This window comes from Vidua chalybeata, chromosome Z, assembly GCF_026979565.1.
Source record: "Vidua chalybeata isolate OUT-0048 chromosome Z, bVidCha1 merged haplotype, whole genome shotgun sequence".
In the NCBI taxonomy this organism is placed as follows: domain Eukaryota; kingdom Metazoa; phylum Chordata; class Aves; order Passeriformes; family Viduidae; genus Vidua; species Vidua chalybeata.
Window position 1 is genome coordinate 18,964,186 of NC_071570.1, and position 20,409 is coordinate 18,984,594.

Below are 20,409 nucleotides of genomic sequence, written 5' to 3' on the forward strand. Positions count from 1 at the left end.
GTAACAGCACTGCAGCAACAGCACACCAGGCAGAGATGAGGCTGCAGAGGAGTCTGTGAGTAGCAATGTGGCTCTGTGACCCTTCTTTCTTCTTACTTGTTTTTGCAGATGAACAAAGATGTAGCTCCATCCTCCATGTCTCAGATCTCCCTGTGGGTGGGAGATAAAATTTTTGCCACTAAGTTTGTATTAATTTTCAAGTAATAGCAGTTTTAGTGAAAAAAAGTCTTACTCGGTCTCTTTATCTTTTCTGCTGCCATCAGTTCAGCTGCTTTTGTTCTGTTAAGCACAACTCCTTGGAGCTTCTCTGTGGAATAGCCAATTATGAATGGGTGCATCTGGATGTGACATAGAGTGCACCCTTCCCGAGTCTTCCTGCAAATTCCCTAGAGATCTTACTTTTCAAAAACTAGACATTTCAACTGTGTCAAAACTGCAGACACTTAGAAGCTAGAGCACTGGTGGAACTGTTGAAGTTCAGCCATAGTCATGTCCAGTCAATCAGATTTCTCACCTGTATGTCTTTTTCAAAGCAGCAAAATGATTCCTTTCTGAATGTACTAGCCAGCCAAATTGATATCTATGTACCTCGGAGAGTATTCTTACTAAAATAAAAGTGCTGTTATGATAAATCAGTTCAAAGGCAGTTAAAAAGCCAGAGGTCAATGTTACACCTAAGATGTATCCCTCCCTACATATCTGCTTCAAAGAAGAAAAAGAGAAAAATTAACTGTCACAGTTTAAATCAGTGTGCATGTTTGATTCATAGGAACAGTTTTCCAGTTTTGGAGAATTCTGAATGGAACCTGCAGTCTGAATGGCTGCAATTATTCTTACAAATAGATCTTGAATTAGTAAATGCAGATGATACAGAACAGCATTTAGTTGAAACAATTATCTCAATTACATCTCTTTTGTTTGAGAAAGTCAACAATGGCAAATTTTCTGATAGTTATTTGCAGCTGATTCTGATAAAAGATTAAACTTTTTTTAACACATTTTTTCTGTTTATCAAATTTTTGGAAAAAAAGATATGTGAATGGGTGAAAGAGCAGTTTGTTTTCTTATAAAAGATAGGCAGTAAATAACATTAATGTTTTGCTTAAAAGGGGTTGGAGAGAAAGATATTATCTCTCCATGTAGGAGAATACTGATGAGGCTCCCTTTGTCCACTTATCATTACTAGGTCTAATAAAGGTTTTGGCAAACGTACTTTAAATGCACTCTCAGTTATAATGCCTAAAGTCTTTGAATGTGAAGGTCTGTATTGCATTACAGTTGTGTGTGTACAAAATCAATGGTATGGATGTTTGTATTTATTTCTCATGTAAAATGGATGGCAAATATGCAATTTGTAACTAGTTTGTGAGGAGGACAGCAACTCCAGGTTCAGTGAGCTCTTTGCAGAATGTTATCTCAAGCCATACATTTTGTGCAGTTATTTCACAAAGGCCAAAGGGCATTTGAAAGTAGAAATCTTTATCATTAACTAAATATGTTTCAGTTATTATCACCCAGAGGAGCTGGCTAGGTGGTTAGAATAATTAATTCAATTTGTCTAATATGTCCTTAGAATTTTAAATTCCTCAGATGAATTGAACTACATTATTATATGAAGTCCTTTCAGAAACAAGCTTTAAAAAACAGGCACTGCTGAGACCCTGGAGCAGTTTTCAGACAGGTAGTCATTTTCCCAGACGTGAACTGAGTTAAATATTGCACTTTTTTGTATTTATACACAGCTTTTTCTTCTCTGTTGTAGCTTGCTGTTCTGTGCTTCATTGGGGTATGGAAGGATGATGAGCTGAAAGAAATGAGGCTAGCTTCTTTTAATGCTGTACCACTGAGCTCCCTGTGGACTTCTAAATACCCATATTTGCTCTTCCCTGCAGGTTTGTAGTGTCTAATGGGACTGCAGAGGATTTGTCAATTTGTTGAGTTACTTCATACTTTGCCCACAGTGTACTAACCTTTATATGGTAAAGTGGGACAAAAGGAAGATGCAGAAACACATGAATATGAAAGGAAACACCTAAACAAGGCATGACAAAACTTGTGTATCAAGTCACAATAGCATTGTGCACAATAGCAATAGTCACAGTAGCAGGCATTGATAACTATCAGCATATATGGATGTGTAGCTAAATCACACACCTGTAGTCAGAGGGATACTGATAACTACTCAGTTAAAAAGCTAGTGCTTTTGTTGGGAAAATTCAATCCTCTCCTCTGGCATCAGACAGATACTTGTGTGAGGTCCAGTGATCTGGCATGAAAATTCAAGGCAAAATATGTCTGCATAGACCCTTCACACATTTGGCTTGCCTGCCATGGCCTGCAAACTGAGGAATAACCTGAAGTGCTGTTTGCTGGAACAGCACTAACCTTTCAGAAATGAGCAGGACAGATGTAGAAGAGAAGATCATGGCAGATGAAAGCCTTTTAACAGCAGGACAGACACTCCAGCAGAAAAAGACTTGCTGAGAAATCACAGGTCTTACATTAACATCTTACATCTGCAGGGATTGCTTCTATACTCCCTGTGTGGGACTCATAGTGTAATCTCTTGGAGGACCAAATAGAAATCGACCTTATGCCAAGGGAGGCATATGCTCAGTTGCAGGACAGCACAGCCTCTGTGACTGCTGCAGTAAAGACTCTCACAGTGTTGAGTGTGCAGTTGAACACTGTTTAAAAACCTCCTGCCTTCCTGCATATAGGAACTCTTGAGGTAGTGCATTAGCATTCATCACAGAATGATGATGGAATGGGTCTGACCCAGCCTGGTGCTGAGTGAAGTCAGAATTCTTGCTTAGCATCTGGAGAGGATTAAGATTACTATCAACATTATATAAGGAAGTCTCCTTTTGCTAGCAGATGCTGTCAAAAACATTGACTTGTCCAGTGGAGTTAATAGCAAATAGAGTTCCTAGATGTTTTAAGTAGGAACTTTTCTTTTAGTCCTGGCCTATTCTCCCCCTTTTCTCACTTCAGTTGAAAATCACTCAGGTGAAATCAATTGCAGCTATGCTACAATGCTCCACCGTACATAAAGCTTAACCATACCTCTGTAGTTTTCTCTTTACAAACAAAATGGGCTTTCAGACTGTGAACTGCGTGAGGAAGTGAAAGAGTACAAAAATGGAGAACAAATCATGAGACAAATCAAGAAGAAATTAACCATTGCTACCTGGGCAGCCAGGTGGAATGAAGATAGCCATAATTCTTACTCAGAGATAAGCCAGTTAGCTACACTGATACCATTGGATTATTCTCAGTAGATACACATGATGTCCCCCAAATCAAGTAGACTTCACTATCTGTGCCTCATGTCTAATAACAAATCCCTTTTACATCATTTCAGCAAAAACATCAAGATGAAATAAAGCATCTAAATAAAAATATTCTTGGAAGAAATTAGCTGGAACAGGGCCTTCCCCTTTCTTTGCACTTCATTTTCTCAGGAGTTTTGTTTCATCAAAGAAAACTGTGGAGACCATATTTTCTGCCCCAGCTGTGCCATCTTTGGTTTGACCAGCACGCAAACCAAGGAACCTTCCATGCCCAGTCCTTCTGCCCTGGGAGAATTTGCTGTAAGGGCCTGGAGTTGGTATTTAACCACATGGGGAAATCCCTGTCCCATAGCCAGTTATCCATCACATTCTTCCCATCCCAAGTATGGTCTCCTTACTAAGAGGTTACGTGGACAATCTCTAGCTAAGGAGTAATGATGGCCAGTCAAAATTCAACTCCCACATCTCCTTACCCGCACTGAGGTAAATAGTCCTCACACCTAACCAGCAAAACAGGCAGAATACTCAATATATGTGGTGACTATGGACTCAGTGTCAGACCTGCTTGCTTTAGGCAAAGTGGCCCCAGAAGCCCTGTTGTGGGTTGACTCTGGCTGGATGCCAGATGTCCACCAAAGCTGCTCTGTCTCTCCCCTTCTCAGCTGGAGAGAAAATAGAATTAAAATCCAGTTGAGATAAGGACAGGGAGAGATTCTGATTACTGTCATGGGTAAACAGATCCAACTTGGGGAAATTAGTTGAATTTATTACCAATCAAAATCAGAACAGGATAGTAAAAAGTAAAACAAATTCTAAAAGCACCTTCCCCCCACTCCTCCCCCCTTCCCAGGCTTAATTTTATTACAGATTCTCTAATTCCTCCCCATCAGTAGTGCAGGGAGACAGGGAATGGGTGTTGTGGTCAGTTCATCCCATGTTGCTTCTGCTGCTGCTCAAGGAGAGGAGTCCCTCCCGTGTGGAATCCCTCCCACAGGAGACAGTCCTCCATGAACTTTTGCATTCTCAGTCCATCCTTTCAGCTGCAGTTCTTCTTAGACTGCTCCAGCATTGGTCACTTTCCATAGGGTGCAGTCCTTCAGGAATAGGTTTCTCCAGCATGGGTCCCAAGGTCAGAAGTCCTGTCAGCAAACCTACTCTAGCATGGGCTTCTCTCTCCACAGGGATCCTGCACAAAGTGGGCTTTCCGTGGAATCACAGCCATCTTTTGGGCATCTGCCTGCTCCTGCATCCTCAACTGGCTGAAAGTAGTCCTCTGCTCCAACATGGGCCTCCATGAACTGCAGGGACAGAGCTGCTTCATAGCTGCAGGGGAATCTCACATCCAGTGGTTGAAGGACCTCCTTCCTGCTCCTTCTGCACTGACCTTGGAGTCTGCAGGGCTGTTTCTCTCTTCTGTGGCTGCAATTACTTCTGTGCAAGAACTATTTTTTCTTCTTCTGTATGTTATTACCGAGGTGTTACTGCCATTGCTGATGGGTTCAGCCTTGCTCAGCAGTAGATCCATCTTGGAGCTGGCTGACATTGGCTCTGCTGGACATGGGGGAAGCTTCCAGCAGCTTCTCACAGAACCCACACCTGTAGCCTCCTGCTACCAAAACCTTGCTGCACAAACCCAATACAAACCATAAAGAACTGCAAAATCACTAGCAAAGATTTTAAGTCTATCGAATTAGGAGAAAAAGTTGCCACTTCTGATAGTTTACAAGCAAAGGAAACACCTGAGTTAAAAGGGAAGACAAGGCAGAAAATGTTTTAGAGCTAGTCTCCTGTCACACCAAACTAACATTAATGCAAAACATAGAAAGATTTATTGGGAACAACTAAAGTTGTAAAAATGAATGTAAAATGGAACTAAAAACTAAAATAGAGTAGGAATGTGTTGCAGCAAGAAAATACACCAACCTACTTTTCGTTTGGAAATAATTGATTTCCATGGCATATTAAATAAAGGAAATCCATCTAGACTTTTTTGTGTGTTTAATATGTACAGTAATAAGCTGAGTTAGCCTGGAGATGTGAAGAACTGATTAGAAATTGTGAGATGTGAAAAGAATGGGATAGAGCTAGCTGAGAGAACAGCAGCAGTTACGAACTGATATATATGTGGCATACGTGGTTTCTCTGTTGAGACTCTAAGTGTGAGTGATACAGAGGCAGGCGCTGGCTTTGAGCACCAACAGTATCCCCACCACTCCAGCCCACCTTAAGTGCATTCAGCATGGCTGTGGGGGCACAGCATGACACTGCAGTCTTCCGGGCACTGTTGTGCAAAAGGGGCAGCATTTAATGGCTGTGAAATGGCAAGGAGTCACTGCTAAGGGGTGGGTTTGTCTTCCAAATTTTTACTGCTTAGTGTCGGAGGAAAGGGGAGCAATTAGCTTTGGTTTTTTTAGTACCTACACCACCCCCTCAGATTTTCAACGCAGTCTGTGGTAAGGGCACTGCTTTCCCTAGAGCCCTCTGCTTTTACTGTTGTCCATGCTGGCTCACAGTGAACATGATGTAAGTGTTTTGGTTTTGGCTGATAGAGCTGTTTTGGCAGCCACTGAACTGGAGATTAGCTGTAAGCAAAGTCCCTGCTCCACATCCATTTACAAAAGTGCACTGTATTTGATAAAATCTATCAGTATGGCCCTCTCTTCAAAGAGAAGGTGAAAAGAATTCATCCCTTCTTCTAAGGAGATTGTGACCAGGCAGCATAATGACCTTCATTTATTACTGGGCTTCTTAGCACTGCATCTCAGGGGATACATTTCAGATTTGTATGATTCTCACATTGCTCATAGGGATGAAATCCAATCCACAGATGAGATGGATGGCGTATTATCCTGTACTGAACATTAAAGGCTACCCTCCTCATAAAACAGGTACTTACTGAATAAAGAATTCTTGTGTGAGACACACAATTCTTAAATGCCAAACTTTTTTTTTTTTTTAATGGCAAGTGTAACTCCACCTTCACATTTGATAAATGGTTTTCCTTTGGGAAAAGTATTTTTAGACATTTAAAGAGATACATACTGCATTTTATAAACTTTTTTAAAGAAATAAATGTAAAAGAATGCTAGAAATTTAGCATGTTGATTTATTGTGCATTGGATTCATTATTGCACATGCGTTATTTTGATGGAAATAACACAGATGAATAATTTTCTTACATTTTTCTTGTACAATTGAACATTCCAGTTCTGGGCATGTCTCCATCATTGACTGTCTGACTGTCTTCTGTCCAATTTGCAATGTATTATAGCCCACAGGCTTATATACATATATACACAAGCTGCTTCAGTTCTTTGGACATAATGAAATTGTATCATTATTCCTTTTTCAAGTTAAACCATCATATTTGCCTCCCAGTTGGACTGATGTGTGCTTTTGAATATAACAGCAGTTATCACTTCTTTGCCTTGCTAGTCAGCACTTTGCATCTATTACTTCAAAAAGCTATTTGAAACAAATACTTTAGCATTACTTTTGTTCCTGAGTGTCATCAGACGAGAAACTGAGTCTCTAGCCTTTTGGAAGCCAGCTTGTCCACCCCAGATGGTACCTGCTATCCTCTATTTTCTGCCTGTCCCAAAAAAGTGCTCTGCTGGGCCTGGAAGACTAGCAGGCACTTTTGACAGGAGAGAAAATAAGGGTGTTGGAAGAACACTATTAGTCAGCCTCTCTGTCAGCCTTCACTTTTACTTTCAGTGGAATTGCTGTGGCTTCTGCTGGATCCTCTGCCAGGAATCTTTGTGACTTAACTGTGGAGCTCTTCACATTCCTGGAAGTATCCTGCCATGTCTTGGACACCCTAGAGCTTCACAAAAGAAGAAGTATTTCTACCCACAAGAAAGAGAATGCTTAGGGGGAAGTGTCTGGTTGTAAGATGCCCAGAAAATGGCTTAATAGGAATGATGGCTTTTCATCAGTCTGGAAGTCAGCAAAGATGTTTCTTGGGCAAATACTGCCATGGTTTAATTAATTTTTTAAAATTTTTATTTGTCTCTTCACTAATGTCAAATGAGGAAAAATAGAAAGGCTAAGCAAAGTTAATAGCAGTTATTCCCCACCCCCATTACTGCCACATTATAAAGGAATCATCCAGTTTATATTTTCCAGGGTACATAACTCAGTCAAAGGCAGCAGATTGTCAGGCTTCTGTAGCCATGTACTGCTCCCTTAGTAAAAATGTAAAGGCCTAATGCCATTAAGGATATTTCTGTGTGAGTTTATTTCAACAGGTTTTGCAGCTGCCAATGATGAGGAATTTAAATATTTACCAGAAAACAGCAGGAGAAACAGGAAAGGTACATGCTGAGGAAGAACATAGGAAAGTCTCCCTAGGTTCTTGAGATCAGCAATCCTTCTGGATTCCCATGAAGGTCAGAGGCAGGGCTGTATGTGCACCTGGTGAAAGAAGGGAACAACAAAGGGGCTTTCCAAACACCTATCTAAAACCTGTAAAATCTGTCACTGTAAATAACTGGGACTGATGTCCCAGCTTCAGCCCATCACCAATGAGTGTGTGCAAGTGTGGATGAGTTTGTTCTCTACAATTACTTAAATCCACAATACTAGTTTGGGTCTCTGTCCCAGCACTGGCTATTGTCCAGAGGAGAGTACTGTAAATTCTTTCTTTGAGTCTATTAGTAGGTGTTGGGACATTATAGAAATAAATTAAAGCATTCCTAAAGGTTCCTTCTGGGTATGAAATGGAACTGCTCCCTGGAGTAGAATCAAAAACTGAGTTAGCCTTGAGAAAACAAACCTTACAAAAACCTAAACCTTTTGGGAAAAGTCAGATTGGCAATTATTTCGTAATGTGGTAGGAAGACAGATATTAAAAGTGGGTGAACTTGCTTGCATTTTATTTATTTTAAATATGAAACAGATTTTAGTTCTGCCAAATTTTATATTTTCATACATGTCTTTTTTTTCCTTTGAAAATGTTTTAAAAAATGCTCAGCCAAAGAAATTTGGGTCAAATTCACTTGAAAAATTAATTTGAATAATCCAGCTCACTTGAAAATTCAAATTATTCAATTTAAAAAACCTCCAAAGTTATATCAATATGGAAGCCTCAATTACCTTGAAATTCATTACTATTATGTAACAAGCAAATTGTACCATATGCTTTCTTCATAAACCTGTCTTTTTCTGAAAGCAAAAAGGGGTCATATGAAAAATTTTGTCCAATAACATATGCGTCTATGTTGGTTATGACTGTTCAAGTTGCATAGGAGATGTGGTATCTCCACATATTACAGCATTTAAAAAAATCTCGTCTGCAAAACAGACATGGCTGGGAGAAAGGCAGACCTCCCAGCAGGCTGGAGGAGGCATGGGAGCAGCATGTGTGGGGGAAGCACACACTGACCAGCACTGCAGGCATTGTCTTCCTGGGTGCTAGAAATCCCCTTTCTGCCTTCAGCTAATGACAGAAGGCAACACGCAGCAGCAGAAGGGAGGCTTATCATTAACTCTATCTTTCCTGGATGTACATAAGTAAACATCCATGCGGTGCTTGTGGCTATAGGAGATGCATAGTCTGCCTGAAACTTCAGGAGCTTTCTGGGATGGAGCATCTCTGCTGTTGACTGACTTCATAAAAGAAGTTGCTGCAAGATTGGATCTTCTGTAGGTTGGGCGTCTGAGAGCAGCTTGAGACCTCTCAGCTAGCTACTGTGTGATAAAACTTTTATCCTCTTTTAAGCACAGTGAACTGGCTCATGATTACCTAAGTGTGGGCTCACACTCCCAGCCATCACAGTGCTGCTGGGGATTTGTGAATTGCCCTAGTAAGGCAGATTAGTGGCTGAAGTAATTGGTCTCTTTACCTGTGATCGGACTTCAGTGGACGGGAAAATGCAGAAAATCTCCCTCTTCAACATCAGTCCCATTTTCCCTTGTGCTGGCAAATATGCTTGTTAGCATGTTTGAAGTTAGGGGTTATGTGTAAAAGCACATGCCCAGGGTTTATCTCACGCTCAGAGTTGACTGCTTTCTGTAGTCCCACCATGATGAGCCTGTTAGTGAAGGCCACATGAAAGATTCAGCCTCAGGACATCTGCCTGTGCACTACTTGCCAAAAACTGGATAAAACTCCCTGAGCCATCCCACAGCACCTGATCATAGGCAGATTTTACAGTATTGAAAATTTTTCTCATGTCCCAACTGATCACTGTGACCTGAATGAAATTAAAAAACAAACATCCTATCTATTATACAGAAACTCTTCTAGAAAAAGAGCTAGGCAAATTTAGGGGATTGGGATGTCCATTAATTTTTGGTTTGACTTTTTTGATGCTGGCCTCATCAGTGTATTTAAAACAACTGAGAAACTGAGGCTGCAATAGCACACAGGGAGAAGGGAAAATGGCTCTTATCTTTTGATGTACTGGGTGCTGCTACAGAACTGTTCTATTTTCATCATTCTGGACTGGCTCAGGGAGACATTTCATTAGGTGCTGCCAGTGTTTCAGGACCTAAATAAATGGATCCTTAACTTAGGAGTTGATCTTGTGGAAACAAGAAAAAAGAAAGAGAAAATAGTAGTAATAATAATAATAAAATAAAACCAATTTTTGTTGCTGTTGCTTTGTTGTTATTGCTGTTGTTATTATTATTGTTACTATTCTAAAGTGTTAATTTTAAAGATAACATTTTGGAGATGTGGAGAGGGTGATTGCTTTGATTTTGTTTTTGCTAAAGAGGGATTTATTGCTAAGTACATACAGAATCTGCAATACCTCAGTAAAGTTGGTGCTGATTACTTCATCCAGGACTGGCAACTCCCAGTTCTTCTTTATATAGCTTTTAAATGTAAGCCAGGGTTTATTGATTTCCTCTGTGTGCTTATGTATGTACTTTTTATTTTCTGCACCTGAAAACAAAGTCAGAATTATTTGTTTTTCTAAGCTAGTCCTTCGTTCAGGGAATGACGGATTTTCCATTAGGAGAAAAGCCTTGCAAGGAAAACTGTGCAGGAAGAATGCCTTCTCACCCTGGTGCCTATATGTAGAAGAGGCAAATGACCTGAAGCTGTGGGGCAGAAGGGAGCTTGATTAAAATAGTTCCCTGCCAACTCACTTCCCCTTCCCAGCTAGATCATCCAGGACAGAGGAAACCAAGAGCACCCACGGGAAAGGGAGGAGGAAAAGTCTGCGCCACTGAAATTCTAACTGCACCTCCCATGTCTTCCTATTTCTTCCTAAAGCTGATTGCAAAGAGTGAAACTGTTTCCATATGTCCAGTTCCAGAGTTTGTAGCCTTTGGCAGCCCCTGCTGCATTCAGCTGCAGCTGCTACCTGTGTGTTCCCGAGGCGCCCACCCGTGCATGCGTGTGCAAGTGCCCAGATCCATGTGTGCACACACATGTGCTCTGACCCTGGGCCAGGGCCACACTCTGGTGCTGAACCCGCCTGTCTTGGGGAAGATGCTAATTCAGAATAATTCCTTTCTCCTCCTCTCTTACGCTCAGAGCTGACCATAGATCATATCAAACAATATACAACTGAGAAGAATGCAGATAAACTTAAGTCTGTGTAGCCCAGCAATGCAGCTAGCCGCCCACTTTTGAGATATTAAACTGGTGTACACATGATACACAAAGAATGCTGGCTGGTTTCACCAATCCCTTCAGACAAAAAGAGAAAAAAAAAAAAAAAAGAAGAAGAAGAGACCTGATCCTTGTCTTTATATCAATGTGGTTGGAGCTCTTGCTAATAAAGAAGCTTTTCCCATGATGCAGTGTGATAAGGATTGGCCTACATGTAGCCCAGCAAGCCACTGCTGATGTTTTCTTGATTAGGTGTCTTATCTTCCATTGAGCTGCATCTGATGAAGGTTGCTGACAGCGTAATGGCAGGAAAAGCATCGGACAGCTCCATAAAATGGCAGCTTTGCTATGACATGTCAGCCAGGACCTGGTGGATGGTAAGTTGGTGTGATAACATTATTTTCCTCTCCCTGGAAGCATTTTTTTTTTCTTTTCTGAACTCCTCCTTCACTGTTGCAACGCACGTGCTGCAAAGTTCAGAGCACGCAGTTTGCGGCTCCAGCTCAGTGACTCTTCAGAGCTCCTAACATCACAGTGAGATAGATAGGGTTTCTCTGCTGCTGTAGGGGCATGGGCCTTCTCATTAAAACAGCAGCAAGTACAGCACGGGATTTTTCTTTTACTTTCTCTGTTTTATTTCTTCTCCTCAGTAGCTCTCTCTCCTCTTTTTTTCTTTTTTCCTTTTTTTTTTTATCCCCCCCTGCCCCCAAGCTAGTTGATATGAGAACGTGGAGCTGGAAGCAGTCACGGAAAAAAAGAAAGCCTTGTCATCATGCTCTTGGCTAATTGTTCTTGAGTTGCTCTTAAAAATAGAGAAATCTGCCTCTTTAGTCTGTTTCCTCTGAATAATTATTTAGAAAGTGTATTGTATCATGTTGTGAGCAGCCTCCTAATCACTATGCGATTGTCCCCCACGCTTCTCTTTAATTTGGAGTCCTCCTCCCTACCAATGAATGCAGTAACTGGAGCAACTACTGATTAATATGCTGCTTGTCATAATTAAATTTAGTTAATGAGGATATGCATATTCAGTCCATTTTTTCTTTGTTTGGATGAGCATGGCTTTTTTGTTCATATTTATACAGCTGCAAATGAAAGCGGAGAGCAGGAAAAAAAAACAAACCTTACTGAGCTCAGGGAAGGGTGGACCCTGAGAGACAACTTTTTTTAATGTTACCAGGCAAAGGAGCCCAAAACTTTACTTAATCAAAACAGTGGGACCAAGAGAAAGCATTTTGGGAATGAAAAGCTTTTTCTCCTCAGCAGAATTACATGAAATTTTCTCCACATATGGATTTTTTCACTTGTGGACAATGGTCTCTTGTATGCAATAGCCATGCCATGAAAGGGACATTCGGCTGGCTTGCATTCCATTATGAATATTAATTTCATTCTTGGGTTGCTTTGTCTAGTGGCGTATTTTTATCCTTTTCATTCCTTCATTGATTGCCTTTGCTTGTTTGTCTGGATAATTATAATGCTTACTGCATGCACTGCGTTTTTACAATTAGTACAGTGCTGGGACAATAGGCACTTTATTCTTGGGCAGTGGGTCTGGGGAGCACCAGTGGAGAGCACATCCCAGTGCCTGGACAGAAGGCAAGTTTCTGATTATAACTGCCTTCCTATTTTGCTTTGCAAGGACTTCGTTATCTTTCCAAAGGTGGATGTTGATATGTGCCTTCAGTGAGGGTATCAAACCTGAAGGGAGTATTTAATTTAAATTATGCTTATTACTTGTGATTGTTTCTGTAGTTTCTGAATACAGGGAAGAAGAATTATTCTGTCTTTGCTACTTGTTGAACTGCTGGGGTAACTTTAAAAAGAACAGTAGGATGTAGATTATAAAAAGCTGTTTTGTTAACCTGCTAATTTTGCTGGGGGTTACACTGTTTAGTATCAGCTTTTGATTCATGTTTAGATCTTTAATCAGATTTTCTTCTTGTAATTTTGTACATTATTGAGTAGAGCTGTTAAAGTGACTTACAGATGTTTAGACATAGACACTATTAAATGTTTGCACAGTATATTTCCGTAATATTGCTTGTACAAAGGCTTGCTGTTATTAAGGAGCACATCTTAAGTTTAATATAGTGTTCACTAAGGATAGCTTTCAGTGAGATGGCATTACTTCCAAAGGGAGAAGAAAATCAATACTTTCACTGCAGTATTTTATCCTGAATGGGACTATGAAAAATAGATGCAATATAAATGTTCATTGTCTTGAGTGTGTATTTCACGCACACTTTGGAAAGGGAGTTTAAGAAAGCTTGACTGTTCTGTATGGGTAAAAATCCAAAGATATTTTAGATCTGCATTCCATTTTGCATCATATTTCTAACTTACAAATTTGCAGTAAAATCTGAGGTAAACCCGTGTGTGCATGGGTTTATACTACTAATTGTTTTCTCTCAGAAAAGAAAAACCTCATGCTGCAATGCCTTAGTGTGCAAAATATTATCACAGATTATACTGTGTAATTATTTACAGTACATTCCTATCCAAAATATGTACTGTAAGTAGAACATTTAGATTTCTGAGTGAAAAAACAAGGAAGACAGGCTTCATCTTTCTGCTTCTGCTTTTCTTGAATGATTGTAAACACAGAAGTGTAAATGCCTTATGGGGAACAGGAAATATTATATAAGATGGTTACTCATTGTTATAAAAAAGTTTATTAACAAATGTTACTATGAGAGGTATCATTATAAACTTAGTGGGATTTTATTATACATAAGCTGTCTATAACTATGTTGCAGCCTGTAAATATTAGTATCAAATTCCATTTGAATAAACCTAGAATAACTTTGACTTAAATGCATTGAAGTAGTCTCATCAAGAAAGACAACCTTCTGCCTTTCTCTTTAAATTAAGTGGAATGACTGTTGAGTTTTTAGAGTGCTTTTTGTTTCCTATCTTGCTGTTTATTTCCTTCATATTCTTTTATTTGGCTAGAATAAAACCATGTGGTTTGTAAGGGAACAACCACACAAACATAAATTATGCACTTTCCATCTGTGTTCTCCTGAACACAGAGCTATTTACAAAAACAAAAGAGAGCAAAAGTTTTACTGAGAATGCAATAAACAACCACATGCAAACAAAAGTCAACTTTTAATATACTAAATAACTGAATATATAGAAATCTGTTAACTGATTATCTCTTTCTTTTGTAATTGTGCAAATATGACCATTTTAGCTGTGCATCATATTTTTGCATTAAAATTTGTGATGAGGGAAAGGGCATGAAATGAAGAGTCAGAACCTGTCTCTATCAAGTTCTGTTCAGTACAGTTGGGAAATAATCTAGAAACTTCTTTTGCTGTAAAATCTCCACTTAAAAAGTGAGAAGGAATGCTAATGACGGTGATTGAGAGAATGATGCCCATAGACAAACTAGATATTTTTTCATTATCCCTTCATTAATGACAAATGGCTAGTTTGGGATTATAGTCATGATCAGGTTTTGTGATTGAATTCATGAATTTAATAGTTCATCACTTTACAGGTCTCAAAATTAAAATCTAAGTAGCTATTTATAAAATTTTATGGCATTGCTAATAGGCTGTTCAGTTTTTCTTGTGGGAAAAGATTGCAAATATTTACATCTAACACATTCCTTGAAAGCTATTTTGTTAAATCTGTGCCTAAGTCTGAATCAAAGTCTCTGGTTTGCAGATCATTTTCATGCAATTGTACAGAGGGAAATACACATTGTAAAGAAAAATATTTTCTTCCCAATATCAAAATCCTATTTTTGTGCGCAAATTTACATACATCTGCAGTAGAGATAATGAAAAACTGTCTTTTCAAACTCTTGGGAAAAAAGTATTGATATCACAGATTTTATTAAGAGCAAACCAGAGACAATTAAGAACTTCTGATCTATTGTAAATACTGCACATTTTGTTATGCTTAATGGCTTGATCAGATGATCAAAAACATCATAACAAAATTTTGGAATAAAAAGATCTGTCAATACAAAGTTTATCACATTGTATTAAGGCATATTAATAGGGCAAATAATCCCAAGTCGAGGTTAAAACAATAACAATGCTATATTTCAGCATTAAAAAGAATAATTCAAATCCTAAATTTATTAGTAAATCCAGATTTTAAAGTACTTTTTGGTTTAACACAAAGGTTAATCACATTCCAGGGGAGTTGCAGTATGTCAATATTTTGCAGCAGCACATCTGTGCAGTTTTTTAATTTGGATTAAAATTATATTCATAACACAACAACTCCATCAGTTGTTCAGATGTACAGCTTGTTAATGAATCCTTTGTTCTCAATAATGACTTTTAATTAAATTATTTAGAAACAAATGTCAGTATAACTGGACATATTGAATATGCTGTGCTTATTCGTGGATCTAGAACACCAGATCTTAATTCTATAAGTTTCAGGGGGAGGAGTGGCTAGAAGGATATAACGTTATATCCATAAGGAATTGTTCAGTTTTCTTCACATGAAAGTGCCAGCAGCATATATAACATTCTGCAAGATCATTTACTGCCTATCTAATGGTTATTCTGAATGATGAGCCACAAGGTATCTTTTTAGGTATGTTTGTTAGGCTTATGAGATGCTATAAATATACAGTTTTTAGTTCTTATTCCAAACCATTGCATTTCTGTCTATAAAAATATTTGGCTCATGTACTCTGTATAATTAGACAACTCAGAATAAATTTGTTTAAAATCAGAAAGGTCTGCATGGAGAACTGTAAATACTGAATGCATGTTCATCTCTATATTTTAATGTTTTTTGTTATGGAATGGGGAATAATCTTCCTCCATAAAAAAAACAAAAAACAAAAAACAAAAACAAAAAAAAACCAAACAAACAAACAAAAAAAAACCAAACAAAAAACCAAACAAACAAACAAACAAAAACCCAAAAAAACCCCACATTAACAGTGCACATACATTACACACATACTAACAGCATGCGCTAATGTAGAATTAAGGTGTTTTTGATCACTTTCAATACTCCTTCATTGCTAATTTAAAAAAAAATGTGTCCCTTTAAAATGTGTCCCAAGAAAAATATATTTGTGCTTATTTACAAGCACATACCTCTCTAACTCCTCTCTGCTTTTGGACACATGTATGACTGTTTCCAGTTAGATTTGCTACTGCTGGGTGTTTAGCAGTTGCAGCATTTTCTTGGCAAAGTTACTTTTTCTGCTTGTGCTTCATACTTTTATCCAGGACTCTACTCTGGGAGTCTGATAGTACCTCAGTTTGTCTGTTCACTCTGGCAATGTTAATAGTTTTCTTATGGTGAAAACTGAACATCAACAGTACTATGAACATTAGTTTGTGTGAAGGTGTGCTTGTGACTGTGTATCTAAACGTGTGTGCATTGTATTTGCTTCAGTCATGATCCAAAGTTCACTAATATCAGAAAAAAAAGCAACTGTAATTCTAAAGCATCTCTACAGCATGTAAAATGCAATTGTACTTTCAATAATGTGTTTGAGATTTACACAACTGTAGTATTCAAAATGTAATTAACATTGGTGTTTTGTGTACGTATTCAATTATAGTTTTCTTTTGTAACTTCTCTGAACATGTATTATGACTGAGGAAATGTGTGTGCCAACTAGATAATGGCACCTTGCTGTACCTGAATCTTCTGTAGGACCTGCAGAAATTCTGTGCAACTCATAATAAAGTTGCTTTTTCTGCTCTGAAGTTATCACTTGATTCTTTCACTTTCTTTTTTTCCCCCCGATATTTGATTTCTTTGCTCCATTTAAAAAAATATTATGTGAAAAAAAAGTTGTTTTCTAGCTGGAATTTATGGCCTCCAATGTTACTTGATGATGATTGAATCCAAATAATGAAGAAATAAAGCTGATTTTTCTATGCTTTGATACTAATAGACTGAAAATTCTGTCAAAACACATTTACTCTTTAAGATATATTTTCATGATCCTAGTGTAAAACAGTAGAATTATAATCTTGAATGAAGTAAAAATCAGAAGATAAATGGAAAAACTAAATTAAAGACAGATGAAGCTTTCTGCAATTTCTTTTTGCAATTTAATTTAGAAACAGAAGTTACTCATAGGAAAAAATTGAATAGGTCATCCTTTAGTAATTGGAAATGAGAAATGGCTAGGTGTTAGCTACAACTCGCATTGAGATGGCAAAGGCGAAGATAGTTTGAAGAAGAAAGACCTTCACTGAGAACAAACAAAATCAGTTCTTTCAAGTCTTTAAGCCCAATAGGGTTAAAACTAGCTTGGATTTTCTTTTTGAACTTCTAGTAGCAACTTTAACACTTTGTGCTGTGATGCAGTAATGCAATTAACTGTATTAAAGTTTTACTACTGCTGTTCAGAATTCAAAACAAAACAAAGCCACACCATCAATATTTTAAGAGATCCTGTACTTTGCAATGCCATCAAAATGTTCCTCTGAATGTTCAGTGTAATCCAAAAGTTTTTCAGTAGAATGCAGTCATAGATCTGTTGTTAAACATAGGTTCAATGTCAAATGTCACATCTCAGATTGTCATTGTGGAATGTCAGTTTCTCAAAGATATTCAGCACTGATGGAGAGATTTTCTATCATCATTTTAAATGATGACACACTTCTTAGGAAATATGGAATAATATTACCTTCCAGTGGAAGTGAACTTAGTTCTTTGGAAGTCAAGGAAAGATTGTGCTTAGATTGGTTAGACTAGATGTAAATTTTTCCAGTGCGCAAGAAAATGAGACAGAGGGGTGTTAATTTCTACCATATAATAAATACCTCTGATTTATTACATGTAATAAATTTGAACCAATGAAGTTATATGATCTTTTGTTTAGGACAACAAATCTGTAAAATAAAGCTGTTACCAAAACCTATTATCTTGAGAATCGTGGATACAATATAGGAGCTAAGTTCCTCTTAAAAACAAATAGAAGATCAAACTGAATTCTTTAATTCTGTATCTTTAAACTAAATTGGTTAACCACTTGAAATGCTTCATCTTCCTATTATGGCACCCCAAGTTGTCCTGTTTAACCAGTCACATTCCATTTGCTCTGGCTGACTTGTGTTTGTTTGCTCTAATTACCTTATACATGTTTTGAGAAACCCTGCTTTTATAACAATTAAAAATCACCTGTTAAAGGATATTAAACAAGATTCTTTCACCAAATAAATCAGATTGGGCTTGTTCCATGCATGAAGGCATCATGGTGCTACCTGACAGTAAAAGTTCATATAGTTTCAGAAACCGCCAAGATTTGTTGCACTATTCTGAAAGTCTGATGGGGTTTTTATCTCTCAGAGCACCTCTGCAGACACACTGATGTTTCTTAAGCAGAGTTTGCTGCCTCAGCATCCCAGCCACAGCACTGTTCCTGCATGAGTGTTTGTAAATCAAGGCTTTTTCAGTGGAATCCTTGAGGATACTAGGAGGAAGTGGTGGTTTGTTTTCTGCTGGCTATAATATTGCTGTGGTCTGTTATTACATCTGCCTTTGCTTTCACAGAACTGTCATCTTGCTGGCTAGGGCAGCAGTGTAGTGCCCTGTTGTGCTAAGAAAGGAGAATATGGTCCATATAAGTCTGTATAAACATATTGTCAGGTTTCTTAGCCTGCCAGTCAAATTCATTTTTGAGTGCACTTTCAGAGGCCCAGTATCAGGAGAAGGCATTAAATGGATCTGACCTTTGGGCTGCCATTTATCCACCCAACAACCATGGCAGAGGCAGCAGCAGCAGCACTGGCTTTCACTTTACACCTGGGTTTGAATCTTGGTTCTGCAAGGGTATAACACAGTCCTAAAGCCCAAGAGTTTCCCATACTTGGTACTGATAATTAGCAAGTTTGAGAGACCGTTTAGGATTCTTGGGGCAGAATCTGAACTTGGTTAGCCATTTGCTTAATTCAAGTTAGTATTGAAGTCTTCAGTAGTGATTTCAGCTCATTCCCACCAACAAGCTTTTCACTTTAATCCTGGTAATGATGTGTCTTGCTCCAAATTCATGCCATGAATTGTAATAAAAATATATTCTTTTCATTGAAATTAGTTACAAACCTGAAAATTATTCCAGAGGGGAAAATGTTATGAGTTTCTTTTAAGCCTGAGACTACCTTAGATGAAGAGTAATTTTCAGTGAGAGAAGGGAGAAGTTCTTTTATTCTTTCTCAGGTAAAATTACACTGTGGTTACTGCTGCTGCCCAAATAATTGGTGTAAAATCTTTAGTGCATGCAATGTGAATGTGTTAATAGCAATGAAAGATAAGTTCTGAATTACTAAAAAGTCTTACCCAAAGTCAATATCATACAGTGATCTTCAGACCACTTAATCCAGATGCATTTTCCATTGTGAAAATACATCTCACTGAAAAGTAATGGGCAAGAATATAATAAATTTTCTCACTGAAAAGTAATAGGCAAGAATATAATTTTTAGTGTTCTTTCACAAATCAATAAGCAAACTGATGTATCATTAACTGACAGAATGTCTACACTTGATAGCATATAGGTTATTCAGGTCCATTTAATTGCCTTATCGATGCCTTTTACCACAGCAGAAATTGTAGAGGGCTTTAACTCTGAAAGATGTTTTTACTTCTTGGAGTGAATAATTTTATTTACATTCTATACTCCCTGGTATTTTTGATACTGTGTTTGTCAATCTCTACATCCCAACTGACACTGATGTGTAATTAAAAGCTTCCTGGTATCTGATATGAAGGTTGTCTCCTCCTTGACTAATTTTAGTGACTATTTTAATTTTCTGTATGCATTGTCAACAGCAAAATAATATCCATGCAGAAGTACAATATGTGACAAGCATGGAAGGGAAAACACTTGAATTGGCTCTTAGGCAATTTCTCAAGTAAAAGCCCTGATTTCATCTTGCACCAATTTAAACTACTGCATCTAATAAGACCCAGTGAAGACAGAATTGCAGCTTAACTGTTTCAGACTAGGTAGTCTAATAAATAAGTTTTCCAAAGCATTTTGGAAGTCACTTAGATTTTTCCATAAGCTCTGAAAGTTTTATAACACAGTAGTCCTAATAACACTTGTTGTACTGTTTATATGCAGATATTTTTAGATTTGTTTCCTTTATGACAGCATATGACAACAGATCTAGAGTGGTATTTTAATGCAGTAGTTTGCAATAAAAAACTTGAAAAAGTACAGAAGAAAATATAAAATGTGCATTTGACTATAAATAGAAAAGATAATTGTCAGTTTCATTTACTTTTTTACTTTACATGTTGTTGCAAAACTTAATTGAGACTGACTAAATTGGCTACTTGAATGACATGAAAAGAAGGTTCTGTTCTGGACAATATTCAGGTAAGGTTTCTTAGTAAATTCCACAATACTGATAGTGTCCTTCAGTAAACATTTTTATACATCTGATGCTCTGTATAGGCCAAGAGTGAGCTGTAATATTAAAATAGGTTTTTAATATGAGGAAAGAAATTGTGCAGAATTATTTTGCTGCTGCTTTGTGTTGTCATCCAAGATATGGATGGTGATTTACCCACCCTTTACTGTCCAGCATTCTACAGATT

At 37.9% G+C, this 20,409-nt stretch overlaps 1 protein-coding gene across 2 annotated transcripts in view; it reads left to right on the top strand.

Moving 5' to 3' along the window:
- ZDHHC21 (zinc finger DHHC-type palmitoyltransferase 21) overlaps positions 1–20,409 on the top strand; it is a 79,619-nt gene that overhangs the window by 44,083 nt on the left and 15,127 nt on the right. Inside the window, exon 10 of one of the 2 annotated variants that reach the window (XM_053932916.1) lies at positions 1,763–1,875. The exons of the other annotated variant lie outside the window; for it this stretch is intronic. Within the exon in view, the coding sequence (XP_053788891.1) occupies positions 1,763–1,808 (46 nt within the window). The 3' untranslated portion in view covers positions 1,809–1,875. Of the gene's footprint in view, positions 1–1,762; positions 1,876–20,409 lie in introns of those variants that run through there. 2 annotated transcript variants of the gene reach the window in all.